Here is a 27,485-nt window from a genome sequence, read left to right on the forward strand (position 1 = left end):
AAGTTGTTCAGATGCCAGGTTGTAACTTGAGGGTCCATTGTATCTACTTATATTACATTAAAAGAAAAAAGAAAATAATTTTTTAAAAATATTTTATTGTGTAAAGTCTAGGTTAAGGCAGAGTGGAAGGTTTTGAATAGTCAGAGCTATAATGTGGGTAAGTAGCGAGTAGGCAAGACACTGGGAGATGTGGAAGTTGGTTGGCGCCTGAGAAGATGTTTGGACCCTAAGTACTGCAGTCAAGTCTGTGGGGTGTGGCAGAGTTCTGTTGAGTGGCCTTCTCTACCTCACCAGGGGATTGGTTGGTCCAGCTCAGAGTGTGCAGAGTCTAAACCCTTGGCTGAGAATCTCGACCCCAGTCAAGCAATCCACTGAAACTCAAAGTGGTTTAAACAATAAGGAGAAATTGTGGGTCCTTAGAACTGAGGAGTAGGCTTGGCTTAAAAGGAGGCTCAATCCTCTGTCTCCAATTATGTGATAAAGCCAGGTCTTTCTCTGTCCATATTTTAACCCCATTGCCTTTTTTGGCTCCATTCACTGCAAGATATCTCCCTCATGGTTTCAAAATAACTGCTGCCAGTTTTGAAGCCTGTGTTTCCAGGTTTAAATCAGCAGAAAAGAGAAAACTCCCATGCACAACAGCTCTGCAGTAGTCCTAGATTCATATTTCATTGACCTTGAGCTCTGAGTGTAGCAGGGACCTGGCGCAGCAGTCCCCAGAGAGAAAGCAGAAGTTTATTCATATGGACTTGGCCAATGAAGCAAGCTGACATGTAGGTCCTGAGTCTCTAGATACCAGATATGACATGGTAAGAAAAATCTAGTTGTTTCGAGATGCTGGATAAGGCTATTAATGTACCTCCTGTTCTTACTTGCCTCTTCTCAGCAGCTTGGTAGGGCTGGGCTTGTGAATAAAAAGAAGACCAGTAGGGGAAGTGGGAAGGGTAGGGCAAAGGAAATAAGGGAAAAGAAAAAAATATGAGAAAATGAAAAAATGGAAATAAAGTCTTTGTAAATAGGGATGGGAGGAGGGGGTGAAAGGAGGGCAGGGGTAAGGAGAAAAAATGAGAACCAAGACCTGTCATGTAAAGGTACAAGATCCCGATGATGAATGTAACTGTACTGTATACCTAAAATGTACCAATAAACTCAATGAGAAAAAAAAAGAAGACCAGTAAAACAGAGTGGGGGTAAAAAATCTATAGCATGGAATTGAAAGATCCTGTCCCCACCCCCTGTACCTCCATGCCAAGTTTTTATATGTTGAATCCCTAGCCTACAATGTGAAGTATTGGGAGATGTAGTTAGGTCATGAGGATAGAGGTTCTTGATAAGATTTGTGTCCTTACAAGAAGAGATGTAAAAGAAATATTGTGCTCTCTCTGCCATGTGTAGATACAATAAGAAGGCAACTATTTTGTTATAGCAGCCCAAGCCGACAAAAACAGATAGCAACCAAGAAGCCAAAGGTATCAAGATGGTCCGATGGGAACATCAAGTCCTTGGCAGTATAAGCAGGCTTGAGAAGACTCTGCTAGAAATCTTGAAATTGTCGTGCACTCTGCCCTCAGAATTACTTATGCTTTAGAATCATTTCATCACCAAGTTGGATTGTTTCTACCTCCAAAATGTCACTTTAGTTCTATTCCTCTTCTTCCTCTCACTGTCATTTTTGTTGAGTCTTATCTTAGTTACTTTTCTCTCACTGAGACAAAATACCCAACACCCAAACTTAAAAGGGAAAAGGTTTACTTAGCTCACAGTTTGTAGAGGTTTCAGTCCATACTCAGGTGGCTCCAAGGCAGGGTAGCACAGCAGACAGGTATTGCAGAAGAGAAAGAGTTCGTAGTGGACAGAAGATAGCAAAGCAAGCAAGGGATGACCACAGTTCTTTCTCTCCCTTATATTTTATCCAGGCTACTGGGATTAGGGTGGTGCCACACCAATCAGTGGACTGATTTAGTAACCATCACCCTTAATCCTAGCCTTGCAACATGAATCTCATACTCTATATTCAGCCACCTCTGAAAAAGCCCCACCTGTGACTGCATGAGGCTTTGAGGGATATCTAACCATAGCCAGTCCTTATAATCACCTTAGGTTTGGATGAATAGTCTCTTCCTAGCTGCCTCTCAGTAATCTTACTAAAACTGTGCCATCATCATATTGTTCCTGCCACCTGACTTCACTTGGCTTGTAAGGCTCTCTTCAGTCTGAACTAACTGGCTGTGAAGGATTATTTCTAAGCATCCCTGTTATCTCCCATCAGGACCCCAGCTGAGGGGGTTCCTGGCTCCCACACCTGCCACACTCCCTTGTGCCTAGGTGCCTTTTCTGTCACCCAGATTTTCTTTCACCATCCAACTGAAGCCTACGTTTGGAAGCACAGCTCAAGACTCACCTCTTGCTACTGATCTCCCAAACAGCACCAGGCCCAAAGCTTTTTTTCTTCCCCTGGAATTTCTACTATACTTAGACTATTTCCCCATAAGTATATAAATAATGTTTGTGGGTTAATTTTGTTTCCCAGTGAAACTGTGGATTCCTTGAAGACACAGCATAAGTCTCCTTTTGTGTTCTGCACAGGGCCTCACCTTCTTCTGGTACTCAGGTGTCCAGCATTGGTCACAGAGGCAGAGGGACACAGCGGCACCAAATGCAAATGTTCAGCTCTGGGACTATGTGGGCTGGGCCTCCTCTGGGCAACGCCCCCATCCTAGGAGTTTCTCACCAGACCACTCACCAGTCTTTGGCATCCCTTTGGCTCAAAATAGTTTAAATTTAGAAGCATGGAGTGTTCCCAAAGCCCAAGATGTACTTTATAGGCCTCTGTGGCTAAGACCAGCAACCCTACTGTACTTCACACCTGGTCTTTATCCAGCCACTCTGGCTACCCTCCTTCTCCACCCACACACACTCCCTACGGCTACCATATGTGATCCCCAAAGTAAGTCAGACTATACCGTGTGTAGACTAAATGAGAAATCTCAGACAGTTCTTCTCAAAGTACCCTTTCCTTCAAACACTTACTTTGCCTTAAGGCCATTTAAAGTATATATTGGCCTAATTCACAATACAGCAATTCGTATTTCCAAGATCACTGGACATGACAGAGATGATATAAGCCACTTTCGGTACAGGAACTTGGGCTCATCTGTCTGGTATTTAAAGTCTTCCTAGGGCCAGGAGACAGCAAGATTAATTTAATTCATCAAGAGGAAGGGGAGGGAAAAAAGATTTTTTTGAAAGCTAGGGGAAAAAAAAGGTTAGTGTAATGCAAGATAAAATGGTATCCTTATCCCCAAATCTTAGACTTTCTGCTACCAACGTTTGTTTTAAATACATGTGCAAGATAAAGAGAAGGAATAAAATTGCTATAGAGTCCTAAGTTACCAACTTGGGCACTCCAGCTACATGGAAAGATTCTTCTGATAGCAGCCTCTGATGGTTGGAAATAAAGCAAAAACAAATCTTCTAGAATTCTATCTGAATAAGAAAAGGCATGATTCTTGTTTCTCTTCATTTATAAATGAGGTAGTTGAAAATTTCACTATAATATGTTTTACCTTGTGGGCCAGTAAACATGAAGAAAGACAATGTTTAGGACATATTTTTTCTAGTTTTAAATAGCAAATTTTCTCTGCCATTGAAGTAAAGAAAAAAGCTGCCTCAGTGGGGTTCCCACAGTGCGCCGCCCACCCCCGCCACCACTGATTGTAGAGAGCTTTTTTCTTTGTCTTTTTATTCTGTAGCATAGATTTTTCTCAGACATCATTAGAATGTGTTTCTAAATTTTGATACATATTTAATATTAAAGAAATGCCTTCAACTGAAAGAACAAAATCTGCCTGCTCTTTATTTGACCTTTGTTGGTTTGATGTGTTTTAAAAAAGATCTGGGCACCAGTTTTATAAAGAACACACTGAGGCATTCCTAAAAGAGCACACTAGTGAAAATAATAATGGAAAAAAGATTAGAAGACGAAACCTCTTGCTCAATCTAACATAACTTCTGCTATCCCAGTACAGTTTCTTAAGGCTGCTTTGGTTTTGTCTAAGTCAGAAACAACACACTTATCTTTTTAAAAGTCACTTTCTCAAAACTATTTCTAACAGAAATTATACTCTGATATAATTATGCTTGGTTATCTGAGGAGACAAAGCAAAACTAGTGTTCAAGTTATATTTTACCTGTTTATCTGATTTCTAGAAGTATGGACCCCCAGCCCCTCACAAACAATGGAAAGGCCAGGATTTAGCTCAGTGGTGCCATACCTGCCTTCCTAGTGCAAGGTCCTGAGTTCGATCCCCCAGTACCAAAAAAAAGAAAAAAGAAAAAGATGGAAAGTGAACCACCAACTGGCCACCATTTCTCTATCTCACCTAGGGAGCCAGATCCAATGTTCTGGTATGATCTGCTTCTTCAGACCCGTGCCAGCCTCCGTAGGGCAAAAATGCCTCAAATTTGGCAAAAACAATCCATATAATACATTCTGACTTCAAAGAAATAATTATTTAATCTTATTTACTTCTCAAATAGCATTGATCTCCAGTTAGAACTTACCCTCAGGGAACCCACATTCTAATAGGAGAAAGCAGTATGCAAATCAATAATTATAATATTATGTGATAATGAAGTAAAAGCAGAAGCTTGAGGGTAAAGAAGACCTAGATAAAGGTCTTAGCTCAGAGACTAAGTAGCTGTGTGATTGTGGATAAATCAGTAACTCTCCAAGCCTATTTCTTCTTATGTAAATAGCTATAAAAGTATTACCAAGGATTCCTAGGAAGAGTCGGTGAAATATATGCCAAAAAGTGCAATATGGTGGCTAATACATAAACACTCAGTAGACCATCATCATCCTCATCCCCATCATCACAGTGTAACTGTCAGAGATGCAAAATACCAAGGCCTTAGTGGAAGGAATGGTTACTTTAACTCAGCGGCTAGGGAGGGGTCCTGGAGTATGCACTGTGTGAGAGGAGAGCGTGGTTTCCCAGCTCCTTCTGAGGAGGGAAAGCCATAGAAGCAGCACAGAGAGTAGCACGTGCCAAGGTGCTACTCACAAAATGGTACTGGATTTGGGGGCAGGGGATGCCAGGTTGTTGCTGGAGCACAGCTTCTGTGAAGTGAGGCCGAGATCATTAGAAAATAGTTCCCCAATGATTTGTGCAAAGGAGGTTGTCTTTGTCTATAGATAAAAGATGAGAGTGTGGGGTGGGAGATAACCAGACCTGCAGTTCAAAGAAATAGAAGACTATGTGGAGATCAGTTAAGGTAGAAAATGCTAGAAGCAGGACAACTATATTAAATATCTCTTCCTATAATGGAAATAAGAATATATTAGTTAGTCTCCAGTCAGAAACCACTTGTCTCCAGAATAAAGCCCAAATGCCTTGGCACAACTTGCAAAGCCCTGACTGCATCGTCTGCACCTGTCTCACGCACCCCCGGCTCATCGGTGGCCTCCATCCATACCCAGCCATGCAGTCACCCACCCGTGGGAGCCTCTGTGTGTCCTGTGCTTCCCTCAGCCAGCAATTTCTGCTCCTTCTGGTCGACCAAGAAAGTCCCTGCTTGTCCATCAGCATCCAAATAAAAGCTCATCACTTCTGTGAAGACTTCCATTATTCCTCCTACAAGTTACTGATCTCTCCTGTCCCCTTCCTTGGCCTAGTGTCCATAGCTCCTTTTTATATCACGTATAAAAGGTGTAAGCTTTTTTTCCTTTCAGGAACTTAAGTGAAGTCTTTTGATGACATTACACTTCCCAACTTTTAATCAAATAAAAGTCCCTTTTCTCTCTGCTGGGTAAAGGTGAACAACTCATGAATTTAGTCTGTGACTCTCTATAATCGTGTTTTGAAATTTTCCTTGTGAGGTTGTGGGGTCTCTGTTCCCATTAGTTGGGAGGTAAGAGGATCCATGCACAGAATTCTCATTAGTGTGCATTAGAGCTGCCTGAGTAAATCCTGGGTGCATCAGTGGGACAATGACCGCCTTTGTATTTCTAGCTTGTGTTTTGTATAGAATACCATATCTGACAAGACATACTTCTCAAACATAAGGAGATAATTGGTACTTTGAGGGAGAGGTTTAACTTATTTATAATTGTCAAGAGTTTAAATATGCAGAAAAGAAAGAGCAGTCATAGCTTGCCTCTTTTGAAAAAAATGCCCTCAAACACAGTCAAAAATCTCTCAGTAAAGCAGATATTCTGAATGATAATTGACTGGTATGGACCTTTCACTGTAAGTTTTGATTTAAAATAGGAAAAGATGTATTTATCAACAAACCTATGCCATCTTAAACTCCTTTTACTGCAGCACTGCTGCTCACTAAGATCCCTAATCCCTTAATAAACTCTCTGGGTTGCTCTGTTCCCTTTTGGTGAGCATATCCGAGGTGAACGGCAGAAGCTGCCTGATGACCTGCTCATCGCCCTTGGCTGCTCTGCAGTGTGGGACATCCCCTGCTTTCTTCCTTTGTGAGACCCAAAGCCATATTCTCCCCACTCTGTCCATTTCACTCACCTCTCTGGCCAGTCCTGTTTTCCTTCTTCCACGTCCTTCTTCATCCTTAATATGGGACTCCCAAACCAGATATGGTGGCACATGACTGTACTCCCAGCACGTGGGAGGCTGAGGCAGGAGGATCACTGTGAGTCCCAGGCCAACCTGAACTATGTAGTAAGACTCTCTCTCTCTCTCTCTCTCTCTCTCTCTCTCTCTCTCTCTCTCTCTCCCTCTGACAAAGAACGAATGAATGAGGGAGTTTCTTACAGATGAGTGTAGCTCAGCGCACATTCTCATTCCCTCCTCCCCCTTCAGAGAGTTCTTCTGTGGCCCATAATTCTTCAGTGTCCAGACCTGGCTTTCCTCCTGAGCTCCATTTGTGTATTTCTTCGCAACTGTCTTGCCAGCACCGCAAACGAAGTAAAATAAATGCAAACCCAAATCACGTGTTTTCCCTACCCATCCCAGACCAGCTCCCTGTACCCAAGGGCCTGGCTCTACTTTGACTGTTCCTTGAAGGGACCTGACTGGAGGTATAAATTCTCCTTTCACTCACCTCTGACTTATAGTCTCCAAGCCAGTTAATTATCATTTGCTCTCATGTGACCATCCTGTAGGTGACCTCTTATCACAGTAGCTCTTTTCCTTCCTAAATCCCTCCAGCAGCTCACTGCCCCCAGAGTCCCAGGCTGCCCCCTTTTCTGAGATTTCTCTACCTCTTTTCTAGATTAGTGCTCTCCCTATCTACCTCCCAGGCGGGGGTAGAGGATGGGGTTCTGGTCCTGGTTCTAGCAGTTACCCACTGCAAGCCTTCTTCCTTCTCTATGAATTGAAAATGCTGAAATCGGTCTCCCAAATTCTGTGTCAGGTTAAATACAACCTTGCCAGCATCTAAGAAATTATATGCCAGGTGTTATATATCAGATGTTCAGAAATGGGTCGCTCTTTGTTTTCCCTTTTCTGCTACATTAAATCTAAACTTACTGGCACCTACCCACGTATCCAACCACAGCTTTATTCAGTCATTTATTCACTAAAAACAATATTTGCTGCACACTTACTCTATGTCAAGGGCTCCGACCTTCAGTGTACTCAGAGTAAATAGCAGAGGGACTCCAGACTCCTTTCAGCCTCATGGATATCAGCCTTGTTCTCTAAGTCTTCAATTTCAGATCTCAGTAGTTTTCCTCCTCTCCCCCTTGGTTGGGGCCTTGGGCCTCCACTAATGGAAACTATCTATTCAGGAAGTCTAGCCCCAACCAAAAAGGGCTATCATTATCTTTCAGAGAGGAAGATCTGCCACTGTGAATGGAAGCACGCACCGCCTTGTCCCTCCCCTCAGGTATGATTTTTCTCTAGCCCCTTCCAGGGATGTACCTTGCAGAATAGAGAAGGTGCTTCCTTCTCCCTCCCACAAGCTGGGCCCCCAAAGTGCCCATGCTGTGCTACATGCACCTCCCAGACTCTCTACACATAACCTTGCCCCTTCCGGCCCTGCACAAGTGCTGGAGCATGGTCCTTTAAGATGTGTATCTGCCCTTGGAAGGAGGGAAGTTTTCACAGTGTGTGTCAACCTAAGCAAAGACAAAACTTTAGGAATTATATTATTAAGAAGAGAAACATCAGAAGTGAGCGGAAAAGATAATTCTAACCAGAGAGGGGCTGGCATTGAATTTGAAACAAGAGAGGACAAGTCATTTACCATGGGAACCCTGTAGAAAGTCTGATAGGGAATAAAGAGGAAGACGTGTGCAAAAGGAAACAGAGCAGGCAAGAGACCAACCCCTCCTCCCGGGTGAATCTCTAAGATCCCTTTTGATCTCAGCAGCACTGTAGGCCCTGGTGTTTGCCTCCGACTTTCTCAGCTTTGAAGCTGGCCTACTTATTAATAGCCACTGTGCTGATTAAGGACTGCAATTCTGTGATGACAGAATCTGCTCTTTGTATTTAGGGAAAGCTTTTGTGATTAATTTACTCTACACTTTCTGAAGATCCTGTTATTTTAAGATAAAGGCTGACTTAACACCAACAGTTGTGAGCTCTGAGGTTTGGATTGGTTCGTTCATCAGCAAATATTTATTGAGTTCCCATCATATGCCAGGCACCATGCTAAATGCTAGGGCTGCAGCCGCCAGCAAAATTAACACAGTTCCTACCGTATGGAGCTCAGTCTAGTGTGGGGTCAGCCAAGTTTCTGCAAAGGGCCAAATGGCAAATGTTTTGGGGCTTGCATGCCACAGGGTCTCTGTCATAACTGCTTATTTCTGCCATTGTCATGATACATCGGCACTGACAAAGGAGTATAACTGTGCAACAGTAAAACTTATTTACAAAAATAGGCAGTCTGACAGGTTCCATCTACAGGATAGAGTTTGCTGTCCCCTGATCTAATGCATGCAGCACGGAGGAGTGCTGGTTAATATTCTGCTGATTCTACATGGTTTAAATTCATATTGTTTTGGTCTCAAATGACAAACAAAAAATCCAACCCGAACTGAAAATTCTCAGGACAGGGTTAACTTCAAGTGCAGTTTGATAAAAGCCCTGTTACTCACTGTAGTTCTCAACTCTTCTTTTGCCAGATTGGCTCTATCTCAGGCTAGTTCTCACTCCATGGTAGCAAGATGGCTGTGACCATTCCAGAATGACATCCCCTGGGGAGAAGTCTGGTGGATGACGGAGAGTCTGTGTTCCTATGCCAGCAGTGAATCATATTACCTGGGTTTGAATCAGCCTTCCCACACCCCAGAGTCATGGTACCAAGCCTGTGATATGATGGCTGGCACAGGTCCTGTTACAGATTTTACTCTGGACCTCAGTAGACTAGGAAAAAGAGGAGGTGGCCAACAGTTACCTGAAGACTAGTGAGTGAGTGCTGGAGTGAAAGCTGGATGGAAGCTGGTGAATGAAATGTAGACTACCTGTAATATGGTTTCAGCTTTTGATCTCTGTCAGGAATTTAAATATACAATTTATATGCAAAATGTCCAAAATTTTAATATTCATAAATGTTAATTTCACATCACAACCTCAGTCTTTTTAGATATTTATGTCTTTGATTCATGAGTAGATGTAGGCAGTTTATTGTTCATTTTCTAGTCCTTGAGTAGCTTAACTATTTCTCACCTTTTCACTGTGTGTTAATCCTTACAAGTAGGTTTACAGGGCATTTGTTTTCTTTTTGGGTCAGGGAATCTTCTGACCTACCCAAAGCTGGATATAGAGCATTCTGTCATGCTGAAGCCATCATTTTCTCCACAGGATTGTACCTTATTCCTTTTCAGCACCTGTTTGATGTGGGTTTGTTTTTTTTTTTAATCCTACCTATTGCACTGTCAAGACTTGTTGGCCATTAGATTTTTGTATGAAAAAAAAAAAAAAGCTTGTTATAGAAATCAGCATACTATTTTTTTAAATCTAGAGAGAAGATATTATGGTGACTGAAAATATGGTCAGGTGTCAGATATAAATGTATAAACACCTTGCTGTCCTATCAGACATATTTTATTCATTTTATATTTGCTGGCAACATTGAAGGTTTCTTTTTTGTTTATGTAAACTCTAATGTCTACCAAGGTGTCATGGGTTTTTTAAATTAATATTTCATTACAAATGTCTGGTTAACTAATTATTTTGCCAGAACTATTATTGATCAAGCAAATAAATTCAACAGCCATTTGGGGGGAAAATGTAGTGCTTTCCAGAAACAAGTCCATACCTCCCTTCAAATGATTGAGGTCGGCCCCTGCCTTGCTGCACAGGCACCCTCTTGCCTTGGGGCCCCAGCCTATTCTGTAGCGTAGGAGGCTTCATCCCCTCCTGATGGAAACTGCCTCCACTCTACCCGCAAACCCAGCAGGTGAGGCAGAGCTCCCAGTGAACTGCATAACTTAGCTGGAGAAGACACCAGTCAGAAGAAACAACCAGAAGATAAAACAATAGTGAAGAAAGAAGGGGAAATGAATATTTTAAAGGTTGCTAAGAAAATTATGGCTACTTTACATTTTCACTTTATATTTGAGACTCAGACTACACAAGCTGTGCCGCAGAGCCCCTCTTAAAATGAATTTTTCTTGGCAGTTGCTGTGGCAACGCAGAATACTTTAACCCCAATAAAGATGACATTTCTTAGAAGGCAATGCATTTTCTCAGCTGCACTAAAGCTTTGTACTTTATTTTCAGCATCATCTTTTACTACTATTTCTTTCATTTTTATTCTTCAAACCTGGAAATCAAACATGTGAGTTCTATATGTTCACGCCTCTAAAGTGCCAATGTAAAAACTTTTTGCTCCACAAAGGCCAGTTCCTCAGAAGTATCATTACTGTTTATGTTTCACCCATCCCTTCCAGCAAACCTCCCTTCCTGTGCCCTTCTCCTGCCCATGTTTTACCTGCCCTTCACAGCATTTCAGAAGCCCAGTGTCCTTTGGATGCTCTCCGCTTACCCCAGACTTCGCACTGCAGTGCCCACCCATGCCACCCTCCATATAGACTATGCTCCAGAGTTACCTCTTGCTCTCTCTTCCCTCCTCCAACCCCTACAATGTACTCATCAACCAATCTCCACTTGCTTTGCAACACTCAGCCAAGCCAGGTTCTAAATATACTAATCAACAATGAGTAGAAATATCTGTTCATTTCCCTTAACCTTCCATAGACTTCTAATTGGTAGAAGTCCAGAAACTGGGGAGTTTTGAACTGAGATCCTTACCTCAAATCAAGACATTTAATAAGGAGTAATGGTTCTTCATCTGTGGGCCAGAGTTATTGGCAAAGATCTGCAAAAATCCATATGTAACCACTACGGACTGATTGAAAGCTTATGTCAACACTCCCCACAACACCACCAGCTTGTATGAAACCCTAATCCCCAATGTGGTGGCTTTTGAGGATGAAGCCTTTGGGAGATAATTGGGTCTTCATGAGATCATGAGGGTGCGGCCCCCATAATGGGATCAGTGCCCTTACAAGAAGAGGAAGAGACCAGAGTTCACTCTCTGCATCCTTACGCCAAGGAAGGGCCACGTGATAATATAATCAGGAAGGGACCTCTCACCAAGCACCTGGACAGGCTGGCCTCCAGCTTCCAGAATCGTCAGAACTGTTTATTTACCTCCACAGTCTATGATATTTGTTTTATCAGCCCGAACTAAGACACCCATCAACCTTTGTTGATGGCCTACATAAATTTGTACTATTTTTCAAATGTACAAATCATCTAAAATGTATTCTGAATTTATACAACTTTGTCGTTAATTTCTCAATCAGCAGATACTGAAAAGTACAAAACAAGTTTAAATGAAGTCCTCAAATTAATCATGAATATCTGTATATAAAATACTGTAAGGATTTATAGTGTTACAAATAATTAGAACTAGCAAAATTGTCTAAAGATAGAGGATTAGCTTTTTGCTTTATACTACAGTGTGCAAGGTGGCTAAATTGCTAAATTGTCCAGAGTTTGAACTTGGGAATCTTCTGGCTTCAACTCCCGGGAGCGCTGGGATTATAGGCATGTGCCACCGCGCCCAGCTTAATTAAGGTTGACACGTTTTGATATATGGACATGACTGGTTGATAGAATGTTTTCCAAATAAAAATATCACAAAATACGTTTTAGTTCTCTTTTCCATATTTTTAATAAAATGAAAGACTTCAAAGGTTTGCTTTCTCCCTCACTTTGAAGTTTTATCTCTAGCAACCCTCTTGGTTCAAGTCGACCACACAGTCTTCCCATGTTACAGTCTCGAATATGTGTGAGTGAATATTTGTCTGGTTACACATGACACAAGTTTTTAATGACAATGCTTTTCGTCAGGAATGTTTTCAGTATTCGTAGCCCATTGAGAGAGCTGCCAGTACCATAATTTCAAGAGAGGGGCAGGCAGCCTGTTGCTGTGGAGCAGGACAGAATCTGTGTTCACATGATCTCCTGTGACAGGTGCCCATTTCCATTCAGCGTCTGGGTGCCTTCTCACCCTACAGAAATGTCATTTATTACAGTGTCCTGAGTTCCCTAATTTGGCTTTGCTAAAGGAAATAAGATGGAGGAAAGGGGTCAAAGAAGTAAAATGGTGGAGAGAAGGAAACTGTTGTCAGATCTGGCGTGATGTGGGTAAGGAATGTGGAAGAACAGGTAATTAATTAAACAAGGTGCTTCCTGAGGGCTGTGAGAATAGAGAATAGGATGGGGTGATCCGCGACCCTCCTAAACCAAAACAGCCTTTGAATACTTTGACATTTAATAGAGATCACACATTGAGGAGGGACAGGGGAGAAGGGGAGTTTATAAAAACAAGCTGCATTATGTACGTGTACCAGAACCCCCAGAATGATTGTAAAATGCGTGTACTGCAAACATGTATTAATAAAATAAAAATTTAAAAAACAGAAATCGCATTGATATAATAGGATTCTAAATGCTAATGAAATTTGATGTTAGCTATAGGGCCGGAGATTTAGCTCAGTGGTTCGGTGGCCTGCCTTGCAAGCGCAAGGACCCGAGTTCGATCCCCAGTACCAAAAAAAAAAAAAAAAAAAAAAAAAAAAAATTGATGTTAGCTAATAATAAAATAGATATTTTGAGATAGGGTCTCCCTATGTAATTCAGGTTGCCCTTGAACTCGCTATGTGTCCTGGCCTCAAACTTGCCATCATCCTCCGACATCAGGCTCCCAAGTGCTGGGATTGCAAGTGTGAACCACCGCATCCGGCTAAAATAGATTCCTGTGTAAAATTTATCACCTTTAATGAAAGGAATTGTACATCTTTCAAACCCTTTGTTTATATCAGTTTCAGTTTCTCATGTTTCCAGGTCTGGTATAAGGCCAGGTTGTAGAGGGGCTGTGGGAAGCGACGAAGAGGGAGGACAGTGGTGTGCATCAGCTGCTAGTGATTAGTCTGTGGGTGAAGGTTCTCAGTCCCTCATTATTTCCCTTCAAATACCCTGGTTCTGAAGTAATACAGAACGACAGTGGCAGGAGCCAAGAGTGATACGAAGGGGACATAAGCTAATTCTTCCCTTCCCTTTTATCCTTTTGCAATATGATAAATTTAGATATATCCATCACTAGTCAGGCTTTAAAATGGGTGCTTATTTGAGGAATTTGTGGAATTTTTATTTTGGGTCAATAGGTACATTGCCTTTGTGTGGAATTTTTAAAATTTGTTTTTATGAAATCCTTAATAAGTTGACATTTAAAGTAATAGGAAAGTAAAGGGATTAATGCCTGGGAACCAATTATTGTTGTCATTGACATTGCTGTCACTTTTTTAAAAAAAAGCATATATGACTACATGCACATTTGGAATTACAGTATTTGTGCGTCCTTGTTTCCTGGTGCACTGGAAAAGAAGCATCAGTGTTTAGTGGATAAACTTGTCTTTGTGACGCCCCCCTTTTAGGATGGAAGACACATTGCAGTATTTGGAAGAATTAGTTGAGAAACTGTAGAGTGGATAAGAATATGTGCTTAAAGAATAAGACTCTCTGCATACAAATCCTTCTTACCTCTTTCCTTACCTCATTTGGTCATCAGAAGGATTGATTACATATAACACACACTAAGAATTATATCTGGCATAGAAAGTACTCAATAAGCATTAGTACCTTATAAATAAAATAAAGAAAAATAGAAGTTCTCTATGAATTTAGTAAAGTAACAAGATTTTGCTTGATATGATGAGTTTTAGATTCAGGGCTAGGGGTTACGAATACATAACAGTAATATTTTCCTGATTGGAAGTCACATTCATAGGTGAAGAAATTTTACATTTTCTAGGGGCTCGTTTTAAGTTCACTCAAATTTACTGACATAAAACAAAGAATATAGTAGAGAAAGTAAAAATGCACTGATCCTCAGTAAAAGTTGGAAGATAGATATAACATAACAAAATTAAAAAGCAACTGAAAGGGTAATGATCAAAGAGCACCTTGTCACATACAGTTCCCTGTTGTCTATAATTTGGCCTCCTAATATAAGGAGAATATCAGGTGTGAAGGGTAAGGTGCAGACAAGAGAGCATGAACCAAGGAGTTAAGACTGTGACCTCCAGAGTACTTTAAAACTGGGGGAATCTGAGTGTGGTGGCCTGTAATCCTAAATCTCTAAAGGCAGGAGAATCGTTATGAGTTTGAGGCCAACCTGGGCTAATAATGAATTCAAGGCCAGTCTGGACATCATATAGAGAGCTTGTCTTCAAAAAAGAAGAGGAGAGGAGAAGGGAGGAAAAGGGGAAGAAGGGGAGGGAGGAGAAGGGAAGGAAAAAGGAAAAGGAAAGAGAAAACTGAAGGAGAGGAGGTGGGCCCACAGAGCAAACTTAATGATAGATTTGGTTAAAATGTTTTGAAGACAACAAAACCAAATCTCAGCTGTGGCCTAACCCCAGTTTACTCCCCCACCTCAGCCTTTGGCAAATAGCTGGTTCCATTCAGGAATAATATATCATTTTTTAAGAACAAGAAACCAGCATGATAACTTTGTTAGATTAAAAGAGAAAGAAGGAACGCAAGCAAGAAGTAAATGAAGAAAACATATCTAATGGAAAATTACTCAAGAGGTGGGGAAGGTTCAGACAAATTATAGTTCTCTGTAACAAACAGTTCTCAGTGTCAAAGCATTTATAACATACACATACACACACTCACAAATAAATGGAAAATGGTAGGAGAGGTAAAGAAGGGTTATGTGTTAAAAGATGATGTCAGTAGAAATGAAAAATAATCTCACAGAGTTTAGAAAAATGGTAGACAAAATCAGAAAATTACAAAGATTAAAACCATTATTAGATTAAAAATATTTTTAAAATCTATCTGAAACATCCAAGGAAATATGAAATCAGGCTGAAGTAAATCACACACACTAAAATGAAAAGATGAAATCAAGAGAAAATGTTAATAAAGCGAAACTAGGGGCTGGGGATTTAGCCCCGTGGTACTGCGCCTGCTTTGCAAGCACGAGAGACTGAGTTCTATCCCCAGTACCAACAACAACATCAAAAAGAAAGAAAACAAAAGTAATAGTAGAGGAAAATGGTATTTATGAAAAATTTTCAATGAGGAGTCAACATATACAAAATCTGTATATCTGAAGATGAGAACAAGTTGGAAGGTATATATTAAAAATAATAGAATACAAATAATTGTAGAAGGGGAAACTTCCATTCAAACAAATGAATATAAAAATAGAAAAGACACACAGGGGAAGAGGGGTTGAAGGGAGGGCAAGGGGAAGGGGAAAAAATGAGAACCAGACCTGTCATGTAAAGGTACAGGATCCCAATGATGAATGTAACTGTACTGTACACCTAAAATGTACCAATAAACTCAATGAGAAAAAAAAAGGACACACAGGAAAACTGACACAGCATAATCAATACCAAAACATTCCCCACTTAAGTTACCAAATCAAGGAAAAAGAAAATCATATGGGCATCCCAGCATTCTATATGGGGGGGGAAACACTCTTGCCTTAGACTTTTAGCAATGTGTGATACCAATAAATGTTGGAGAAATGTCTCCAAAGTTCTGAGAGGAAGGAAGTGAGATTGATGCACTTTTATACCCAACTAAGTTGCCTTTCAAGTATATGGGCAATGGGTAGATGTAACCAACAAGGAGTAAGAAACAGAGCATGAACAAATCCTTTTAAAAGAGCAGGAAATCAAAATTTCAGTCCTTATTAAATGATATGGAAAAAATAATTAATATTGTCAATATATAGTCTATGGACCCTTGAAAAATGTTGCCCTAAATGTCTGACTTATAAAGCGTGTTTTTTTGCTTTGCATTTATCTTTTATTTGACTTGACTAATAGATATAACTGTTGGAAGTAAGTCAAAGAAGAAAAGATGAGAAAAATAAATAGATATAAAGACCCACAAATATTTCATCATCAAAGCCTTCACATCAGTGGAAAAGATCAGTTTTTATGAATTCCTTTTTTCTTCTGATATATATCATAAATTATTCTCAAGAAAGCATTCTGCCAAAAATGGAAACTTTATATTCTAGAACAATTGCCATGAGATTTTAGTACAAAATAAAATGAATTTTCTTAATTCAGCTTAGTATAAGAAAAACTGGGGCTTAAAGATGAGTAATTTTATGCTATTTTCAGTGAATCCGTAGGCTTGGGCAGCTGAACGGCACTGGACATGTTGTCAGAATGGCTTTCCTTTTTACAGGTGTTTCTGATGAATCATTGTGTGATATACTACAGTACAATTCAGCTTTAGTATTCGGTGAAGTCACCCACAACACCTGCAACAGATTTTTTTTTTATTTTCTAAATTTTCATTGGGACATGCTTGCAGTGCCTAATGATTAAACTCATCATGGGAAGTTGGTACAAACATGCACATAACACATCTTAGTTATTTTTACTTACTCTTCCACTTCCCTGTTTCCTCCCTCCCTTCTCTTGGCCCCCAAGCCCTTTTACAAAAGATCTATATTCCTATTTTCTCTTATCTATCTTTTATTTTTCTCTTTATATTTTGGGTTTCTCATATAAGAGAAACCATGCAATGCTAAGCTTGTTGTTCTGATTTATTTCACTTACTATTATGGTCTCAGGATGCATCCATTTTCTACAGATGCCTCAAGTTTTTCTTTATGGCAGAATAGTACTCCATTGGATATAAGTTATGCATTTGCTTTATTCATACATTTTTTGATGAACATATAGGCTGCTTCCAAGATCTAGCTATTATGAGGCACACTACTACAAATGTGGGTTTTCGTGAATCACTGTTGTACAGTGTCTTCACCTTGTTTGGAAAAATACACAGAAGGGCAATGGCTGGGGCAACTGTAATTTCTGTATTTAGTTTATGAGGAATCTCCACACTGATTTCCATAGTGATTGTACTGGTTGCATTCCTACCAACAACATTTAAGGGTTCATTGTGCCCCACAGCTTCACCAGGCTTTGTTATTATTTGATTTCTTGATGATAGCTATTCTTTCTGCAGTAAGGTGGAATCTGAGTTGTTTTAATTTGCATTTCTCTAACTGCTAGAGGTGTATTTATTGGCCATTTGTACTTTTTCTTCTGAGAAATGTATATTTATTTGAGTTGCCCATTTTTTGATTGGGCTGTTATTTGGGAGGGCCTAATTTTCTTTTTTAGTTCTTTATATATTGTAGGTGTTAATCCTCTATCTGAGGATTACCTGGCAAAAATTTTTTCCCATTCCATGGGTTGTCTCTTCACTCTGCTCATTGTTCCCTTTGCTGTGCAGAAGCCTTTTAATTTTATATGATCCCATTTGTTGATTAGTGATGTTATTTCTTGTGCAAGTGGGGAGTCCTTGGTATGCCTATGTCTTCGAGGGCTTTGCCTATTTCCAACAGATTATTTCTGTTTTAATATTTAGATAGTTGATCCATTTGTATTTTAATTTAGCACCTGGTAAGAGACTTATGTCTGTGTTCAGTCTTCTACATGGAGATAGCCAGTTTTCCCAGCACCATTTATTAAAGGAGTTGTCTTTCCTCCAGCATACAATTTTGGCCTCTGTCAAATATTACATGTCTGAATGTGCCTGAGGTTGTTTCTCCATCCTCTCTTCTCTGTTCCATCGATCTGCTTGTCTGTTTTTGTGCCAGTACCATGGTGTTTTTATCACTGCAGCTTTGTAATGTAACTTGTAATCTAGAATTGTGATGTTTCCTGCTTTGCTCTTGTTGCCCAGGATTGCTACAACTGGGACTCTTCTGGTTCCATATGAATTTTGAGATTGTTTTCTCTAGTTTTATTGGGAATGCTATTGGTATTTTGATTGGAATTGCATCAAATCTATATATCAGTTTTAGAAGTATGGCTATTTGACAATACAGATATTCCTTATCAAATTACTTACCTGTTTAACGACTGAACTTACAACTGAGGCACACTATTTGGACTTACGGCCCACTTCTTGGACTTACAACCTATTCTTTTTTTTCCTCTCTCTTACTTCCATAGATCTTGTTTATGGAGCCTTAGTGTCTTTTTTGTTGTTGTTGCCTTGTTTTCTTGTGCTTCTGTTGTTTTCTGTTTTGATTTGTTTTGTTTTGTTAGCTGAGCCTGAGGGTTAATTGAAGTGGAAAGATTTTATTGCTAGTATGGAGATCTCTTTAGTAACTATTTGCTTTCCAATGATGCACTTTGGTCATGGTTAACTATAGGCTTTGGGTCTGTCCCAAGATCTGACCACCTCCGGATGATGCAGAGGGAAGAATGTAGTGAAATTAGTACAGCACCCAATACTGCAGTAATATTAGTAACACAAAGACAAATCATACACTGGCATACACTAAAAACCAATCATAGCAACAACTACGCCATGACTGGCAGTAGCAAAGAAATCAGCAATAATAATACAGCCAAAGACAAACTGGATATTGGCATATACTATAAGAACCAATAAAAGCTACCATTGTGCCACTGTTAACCACAAAAGAGATTTGCAGTAATAATATAGGCACAAAGACAAGCCAAATATTGACACACAGTAAGTAGCTACTAAATGCAAGAACTGTACACCATTAACAATAGAAAAGAATTCAACAAAGACAACACAGAGTCAACTAAATACAGTGGTACCTTGGTTCACAAACTTAATTCACTCAAAGTTCTGGGAAAGGTGGCTATTTGTGTTCACGTGGGGAGGATGGCCCCAGTCATGTTTGTCACCTGCTGCAGAGTTCTCAAATGGAAGCAAATTTTTGCCAATGCTTCTGTTTGAGAACTGAACTGTTCATGAGCCAAAGCGTTCATGAACTGATGTGCCACTGTATTGTATCTAAAGATTAATAATGGAATGGGGAAGAGGGAAGTGAGTGAAGTAAAATTTTTAAAATAAAAGGAAAATAGAAAAGTAATATAAAGATCCAATTACAGAGTAAAAGAAAATTAATAGATTTAGATGAAAGTAACAAAAAGGAACTAAGAAACAAAAACAAAGAGAAACGTGAAAAACCTTAACCCCCCTAAAAAATAAAAAGCAATGAAGAAAAAAAGAAATGAATCCAAAAAAAATTCCTGTGTACTCTATGTAGTCTTTCTCTGGGGTCTGCAGTATTTAAATCAGTCAGGCCTGGGAGAGGAACAGTGGATTTCTACTGAGTCTTATGTGGTTTTCACACTCACGTTTTTGTGTATGGATGCTGAGCCCCGCCCCACATTCCCTGCTGGAAGTGGTTAGCAATGGTGTTGCCCTAGGGCCATATTCACTTTGGCCACTCCCAATATTCTCGTCCCCTGTGCACCTCAAGTCACTGCTTTCTCTCCTACCTTTATGACCTGTGGGCTTATGAGGTCCCACTGTCTGCTCATCCCGGGCTGGGAATCATCTGCACTGAGGGATACCTATATTGGCATAGGGGAAAAGCAAACAGACCACTGAGCTCTGTGCTGCATGTAGTCAGCATAACAGAGGAGGGGAAGTCAAGCACTCCACTGGACTTAATGTCAGCACTTTCAGGCCCAGTCCTCCAAAGACCATCTGCTACTGGCCTGGCTTCTCACCAGAAAGTGGAACCCCTGTGTCCCCTCTTCCCAGCAAGAGCTTCAGATTCTCAGGGTGTCTGTTTAGCCCACACCCTCTCTTCGACTGTCTCTCATGGCTGACTCCCACCTAGTCACTTTGGTAGAGTAATCCCCGAAGCCCTGAAGTGGAGTTGTTCTGTGGCTTCTGATTCTTGGAGCAGCTGTCTTTAACAATTTACCCTTTTCCACACTGGCTGCTAATTAAACACTCAAATATGGTGGGCACTGCACTGGATTTCTTCAACTCTAGGCTGCCAAATGGAAGGAGTCTCTTACAGAGTATAACCTCATTCTGATTTTGCAGTTTATAATAACTGGGCTTTCCTTGGGATTAACACTGCCAACTCCAGAGGGCTGCTGACCCTTTCCTTGTGTTCGTGGAGATAGGTCCCCTTCCCTAGGAGCCAAGGTTAGCGTTCCAGACTGCTTCATTCTTCTCTCTGTGTTGTTTTCAGCTTCTCTCTCTCTAGTTTCTAATTTTTCTGTCAGCTCTTTCTTATTTCTTTTTTCTTCACTAAATTGTTTTCCAGGTTCTAGTGAGGCTGTCTTTTGCTGCTAGTCTTCAGGTCACCATTTTTAATCCTCTACAACAGATTTTTAAAGTAATTAATTCTCTCACATCTTAAAAGGAAAAGAACTGTAGAAGTATAGCTGCGGAAGGGCACCACCTTATGCACACTCACAGGCACATCTTCATCTTACTCCTGCATCTTCCAAAGGCCTCGCTTCTGCCATACTCACTTCACTTGTTAGGGTTTAGAGAGGCGGACTGGATGAGCCAGCGACCTATTCCTAGCCAGGCAGTAACCATCAACTAGTTGAGCATGGGCCTGATTGTGTTCTAGAGCAGAAGGAAACCCAGAACCCGGGAAGCTCCCTGTGATCAGAGCTGGACTACCTCTCCAGCAGTATTGAGGAGGTTTCAAGATCCAGTTCTGCAGATTCACCATCACTCAACTCTTCATAACCTATGAATCATACTGAACACCCAAGTACCGGCCAGTATTTTAATCAAACCAAAGAAATGTCATGAGTTGTCCTGAAATTATGTCTGAGTGTAGTCTTGGTTCACATCCTGATCAAGGCAGGCTACGGGGTTAGCAGGGGATGCCTCATGAGTAGACAGTGAGGAATGCGTATTTTACATAGATGCTAAAATTATGCCAACAGGCATTATGAAGAAAAATCATTGTTACAGGAACTAACTACCCCAGAGTCACAAGGTCAGGCTGGGTGGCTTTTCCTAATTTGTAGAACTCTTTTACTCTTATTTCATCTTTATTGTCTGGCTTCTGACCATATGTGGCAAACTTATCTTTGCATTGAACAAGTACTATTCTTGGAGTTCTTAAATTTAAAACAATCATTGCTGTGGTAAAAGAAAAAAATAACTTTCATTTTTTTTCCCATTAGATAACATACATACGGCAAGAATATGAAACAAAATTCAAAGGGTTGATGCCAGCATCTCTAAGACAAGAACTTGAAGACACAATTTCCTCCCTGAAATCACAGGTAATTACCAGAACCAAAGCATTTTTCAAGGGTTTCAGTGATGTACACACCCTGAAAAGAAACTTATGTGTAAATTTGACTCTGAGTTGTTGCCATAAATCAGTGAGACATCCTAGCATAACCTATCACCCAGGATGAGTTGTTTTGTTTTCTTTTCAGTTATTTTTCGTACTAGTTTAATAACTTACTGTCTCCATAAGATTTTCTTAAAATCCCCCTGAAATTATACAGTTCAGGCTTAGCAACTTTTATTCGTTTTCAGTCTATATTCCAATACAGCTTCACACATTCATTCTTGACACCAGGTCTAATATGCCATTACTTTAAAATGCAGAGAAACAAAAGCATTATTAAATTAGAAATATTTTTATTCTGGTGTCTATGATTTTTAGCAATTAAGTGTATTTTAGGTTTAAGGTAAAACAATGATAAAGTATTCAAACAATTAGGTTAAATATTTCTAAAACTGATAATGAGAGGGCTGGAGATTTAGCTCAGTGGGACCATACCTGCCTCCCAAGCGCAAGGTCCTGAGTTCGATCCCCAGTACAAAAAAAATGTTTTGATAGAGATAAAATTGATTTAACTTTAGATGCTTGTGTGAAAGGTTTCAATGTACTTCTGTATTGTTGGAATGTTTTATGTGTTGCTGGTCTAATGAATTTTTTAACTCTAATGTGAGAAAGACTTCACATAGTTGCATTTCCAATAAACTCAGAAAATTTAGGCATACTGAAAAAGTTCCATGAGGGAAAGGATTTCTGCACTTCATGTGCCAAGAACTGTCCCTGGCACATAGAAAGTACTCAGTGAATTTATTTACAAATAATATAAACGATGTACTTTGACAATGCTTATCTTAGGTATTTTTAAGATATAAGATGAAACAACTATTCCTTTTAAACTCTCCTCAATGGAAGTCTCTGATCTGAACATGAATCTTCATTATAGTGGTACCTTGGCTCACGAACTTAATTCTTTACAGCATTCTAGCCACAAACCAAACTGGATGAGAATGGAATCCAATTCAGTGGTTAGGTTCAGTGTTGACCTCACGGAGAAATTCATTTCGGTTTGTGACCAGAACTGTGGAAAGAACTAAGTTTGTGAACCGAGATACCAGCGTATTTCAATCTTTCTGCTACTGTTTACTGTTGCTTCTGTGGGCTACTAACAAATTTTACTGTGCTTGCTCCTGCACATAAAAATAAGTGCTGGAGGAGAGAGTTGACACAAATGGTTAAGCAATCCTTACATAAAAGCACTCTTCTAGGTGTGGTTTACCCATTAACTCTGTAGCAGACCTTCCATAAGATCAGCTGGGAAGGACTTGACACCTTCAGAGGACTTGGTTTTTTTGTTTTGTTTTGTTTTCGTTGAGATGGGGGAGGGGATCTGATACCCACCTGAAGGGCTTCTGTTATCATTCATATCATTTGGCTGTAATAAAAGCCACTTCAGCCTCCCAAAACTGGATGTTGACCTCGAAAGCAAGTGCTCCCAGCTGCATTAGGGCCTCAGAACTGGCAGCTGCACAGAGGAGTTGCAGGCTATATAGTGGGCAAATTTAGTTTGAAAGCACAGGTGCCTGTGTTTTCGAAAATTGCTGAAATTCCAATTGCAGTATCATGTGGGGGAGGGAAGTTGAATCAGTGTAATCCTTGCATCTGTCAGAATTATCAGTTGTCCTATGAGTCATTTAAGCAATTGGGTAAAATTAAAAACAGGGTGATATTACAAATAAGCAAACCCAAGGGGGACCACTTTGATATGCACCCATTTGGGAAGACCGTGCTTTCCTCTTTTTCAAGCATGTTTTTCAGTTCTGCCAGCTGTACACTTGCATAACGAGGCTTCAGAATCAGCCGTTGCCATGGTTTCAGTTCAGCCCAAAGAGGCAAGAGTAAACAATTCCAAATGATCAAATACCACTGACTCTTGATTATATTAAGCTATAGTGTAAGTTATACCAAAACTGGTTTTATTTGGCTGTGTAAGGTGCTTTAGAATCTTTGCCTGTTATAGGTGTCTTTAATCATATAGAAATTTATGCTTCAAAAATAATCAAATGCATCATTAAGGTCTGACTTAGGAGAACATGCTGTGGGCTCTCCACTTTCCTCCAAGTCCCAGTCCCCAAAAGTGGGGGTGGAGGGGTGGTGCCTGCTGTGAGGTCTCTGCCACACATTTTCTTTTAGTCATTTCACATCATCCTCATTACCTTGGGAAATACTGGAGCTGTCATTAACCCCATTTCACAGGTGGGGCATTGAGAGCTGAAGTACTTTCTCAGAGCCTTAGAGGCCAAGCCAGGAACTGAACCCAGTTGGTCTAACCCCAAGCAAAGCTTAGGCTCTTTCCACTACAAAATACTATCTGTCAACCTCAGGGAATCCCCAGGATAGATTGAGGTTTCCAGAAAGCAGTAATTTTCTTTTCACTCACTCATTCATTCATTAAACAGCTAGTGAATGCCAGCTGCAGGCCCAGCCCTGTAAAAGAAACCGGGATACAAAGATTTTTTTTTTTTTAAAAAAAGTTCCTCCCTGCCCAAGAAGAGGTCTCAGGTTTGGAGAAGAGATGTGAAACAAATAACAGTACAGCAATGTGAAAAGTTACAGCAATAGAGAATAGAAATACAGGAGAGGGATCCACTGGGGCTGGGCAGAAGACACGAGCAATTGGGAAAGCTGGAAAGATTCCATAGAAGAAGTACACTTGAATAGGAGACAAAGAGGGAAAAAGGGAAAATGAAAAAGTATCCCATTCATTTTTCTGCCAGGCTTGGTGACACACACCAGTAATCCCAGCACTCAGGTGGCTGAGGCAGGAGAATTGTTGCAATTTTGAGGCTACCATGGGCTACCTGTTGAGATCAAGGCCAGTCTAAACTACATAGTGAGACCCTGTTTCAAAAAAATCAAAAGAAAAAGAATCATTCATTGTTCCAAAGATTCTGTTTGCTTGGCAAGGGATAAGATTTAATCTCTTGTAGGCATATATGATGAAATTTTGATATTCCATCCATTTCAATCCCTAACTTCTCCAGAACTGTAATATTCCAAAGAGAGAAAAGGGCAAGCGAGTGTGAAGGACATGGTGTATGAAGTCGTGCTGTCAGGGAGAGTACAAGGAGCAAGGAAGCCATGATAGGAAGGGGCCAGATCAAAATGGCTCTATGGTAAGGAGTTTGAAGCTTATTCTGTAGCCTCCAGTGGATTTTCAGTCAGGATAGCACATGACCAAATTAAAGCATACACACACACATACACACACACACACACATCCCACTGACATTCAGCACATCTTGTGAGTTTTATCTAAGGAGAGAACTGTCTGAATCTAAGTCAAATTTTACTGCACCATACAGACAGTATTGACACTTGAGCCACGACCACCTTTTCTCATACAAGGTCTCTTTTCTAGGTTAACTTTCTGCAAAAGAGAGCATCTGTCCTCCAAGAAGAGCTGATGACATACCAAGGCAGAAGGTACAGCACTGAGCAGAGGCCTTCTGATTACTCTGTATTGTTTGCACCTGGGAGTCTCCTGGCTTGACATTTGTCCTTATCAAAATACTTAGACCCAATAGCAGTTTGGAAAAAGGGATGTAGTTTTAGTCGTTAGCCTTTCTTTGAGAAGTCATTCCTCTCTGTTAATTGAGGGCTTAATCGGTCCCATCAGAAGACAAGACGGTCTACAGGGCATGGCAAGCACAGGTTGCACCTGGTCAGTTGCCAAGACATCCTCTCAAAACCCAGCTGCAGGGTGAAGGGCACACCATCTTCCTGTAAGAGTCTGCGATGATAAGATGGGCGTGGTGGCACACAGCCTGTAGTCCCAGCACTCGGGAGGTTGAAGCGGGAGATTTGCTGTGAGTTCTAGACCAGCTGAATCACATAGGCAAACCTCTCTCAATAACAATAAAGGAAGGAAGGGAGGAAGGCAGGGGAAGGGAGTGGAGGGAGGGGAAGTGTGAGACCAAGAAGGCCTTGCTGTGATGGTTCATACCTTCAGAGTCCCCTGACACCAGGAGTTTGGTTCTGTTATCCAGACCAGAATAGGCCAGTGGCTCAGTTATGCCCAAATGCTCACAGTGATGGAGTGTTCTCAGGGCCTCCTCTTGGATGTCAGAGCCATTTTTTAAAAAGTGAAAAGTCCCCATAGGTGTTACTGATGGAGCTGGGGTTTACACGCTCCAACTCAGTCACACTAACAACCTGGCTTAATTCAGTGCAGTGAAAGACTGAACCATTTACTTAGCATTAAATTAAAAGAAAAGAGCTTGTATGAATCATTCACTTTTCAGAAGAGTTGGTTTATCTCCTTAAGGATAAGATTTGATCCCTTATAGTCATAGATGATGAAATTTTGATGCCATGTATCCTTTTCAACCCCTGACTTCTCCAAAACTGGAACATATTTTATAACTGACAGACCTGTTAAACCAGAGGTCATAACCAAGGTTTGTGGCTTTCAGGTAACTGCCTGAGAGAATGCGATGGAAGCAATTGTCCAGGCTGCCCTGAGGACTTCTTCTAGCAGGTTTGAAGAGTTGGATATCGTAAAGTGAACTATGAGATCAGTGGCATTTTTAAATGCTTACATGTAATAAGGTCATAAAAACATGCATCATTTACATCATGGGATGGTTTTGTGTCTGCCTACATTATTTTTTAATGTCTCTTTATTTCTGATTTCCATGTTTGTGTGCCTTTGAGTGTGTTCTGAAAAATTGCTTATATTGGAAAAAGTGATTTCTTATGGTGTGCTTTGTTAATGCTATGCATAGAATTTTGCTGTTGGGTGTGATCAAAATCACGTTTGTAGTATCATCAAAATTTTATACCTGTTTACATTGTTTTTATGTTTGTGTTCACATTTTATTAAAATATTATTTTATGCTTATGAGTTTTCATTCTACGTTTTATCATATCTCATTTGCTAAAATAAGTGTAACATACCCATGGTATTTTTCCCTAGCAAATACTGATAATCTCAAATTGTGCTTTAGAGAAAAATACCTGATATCAAAGATCAAATCCATAACTAGTGCATGAAGTTGATGTTTAGAATAAAAATCACTGGGCCATCTGATACCAATGCAAGTAGTTGTCACGTTGGCTTGTGGCCTCATCCTGGAGCTCCATCAGTCAGCATGGGGGAAGGTTTGTATAGGGGTTATGGCTTTATTGTCGTTTTCTTGATCTCTCTTGCTATGGTGGTTGTTTTATTTATTCATGTTTTTGTTTTTTGGTGGTGGTTGTTTTGATTGGTGTGTTGGCCGAAGATCCTTAAAGCAATATGGTGTAGGGTTAAGTTCTGAGGACACAGCACACTGGCAAAGGATCTCGGCTCCGGCTTTAGCTAACTGTTATCGTGTGCATGCCTTATCTTTGAGGGAATGTGGTCTTGGGCCCCTGCATGGATGTTTAAGCCTGTGTACCTCTGCCTACCATTCTGAGAGCAGTTTGAAGCTGATGGGCTAACCCAGATTGCCAAGGGCATTTCAAATTGCTGTGAAATTCTCTTGAGTGCATTGTGGTGGGTGCCATGGGCCTTTTGAGATACTTTCTAAAAATCCAGCCCATGGGAGGGGCTGTAATCATCTGGTTTACTGTAAAAGGCAGGGACAAAAAGTTTATTTACACTTTTTCAAAATTCTTTTCTCTTTCCCACGCCCTTGTCCGTTGTTTGCTGCTCAAGGATTAATTACCCTTTTCTGTGCTGTGGCTGAGACATGGAGATGATGAGGAAGTACATGTAACAGGTTTTCCAGCCACTTCCAGAGCTAAGCAAGGCTGTGCCGTAGCCTTCAGCAGGAGCTGGCATTCTTGGGGCCACTACTTTCCTGGTGACGCTCATTTATCTTACACATATAATATGTTATTGCACTGGCTTCAAGAATATTCAGGGG

At 40.5% G+C, this 27,485-nt stretch overlaps 1 protein-coding gene across 7 annotated transcripts in view; it reads left to right on the plus strand.

The window, feature by feature from the left end:
* Cep112 (centrosomal protein 112) overlaps positions 1-26,315 on the plus strand; it is a 521,506-nt gene extending 495,191 nt beyond the window's left edge. For 3 of the 7 annotated variants that reach the window (XM_010616809.2, XM_010616810.2, XM_010616815.3), the window contains 3 exons: positions 21,467-21,568; positions 24,995-25,059; positions 26,049-26,312. In XM_010616809.2, coding sequence (XP_010615111.1) covers positions 21,467-21,568; positions 24,995-25,059; positions 26,049-26,052 — 171 coding nt within the window. In that variant the 3' untranslated portion in view covers positions 26,053-26,312. Of the gene's footprint in view, positions 1-7,801; positions 7,858-9,097; positions 9,157-21,466; positions 21,569-24,994; positions 25,060-26,048 lie in introns of those variants that run through there. The other 4 variants (XM_010616812.3, XM_010616814.3, XM_010616816.3 and 1 more) reach the window with 3 other exon arrangements.
* Positions 26,316-27,485: the final 1,170 nt, after the last annotated feature.

This window comes from Fukomys damarensis, unplaced genomic scaffold, assembly GCF_012274545.1.
Source record: "Fukomys damarensis isolate Sample0158 unplaced genomic scaffold, DMR_v1.0_HiC HiC_scaffold_23, whole genome shotgun sequence".
Taxonomy (NCBI): Eukaryota; Metazoa; Chordata; class Mammalia; order Rodentia; family Bathyergidae; genus Fukomys; species Fukomys damarensis.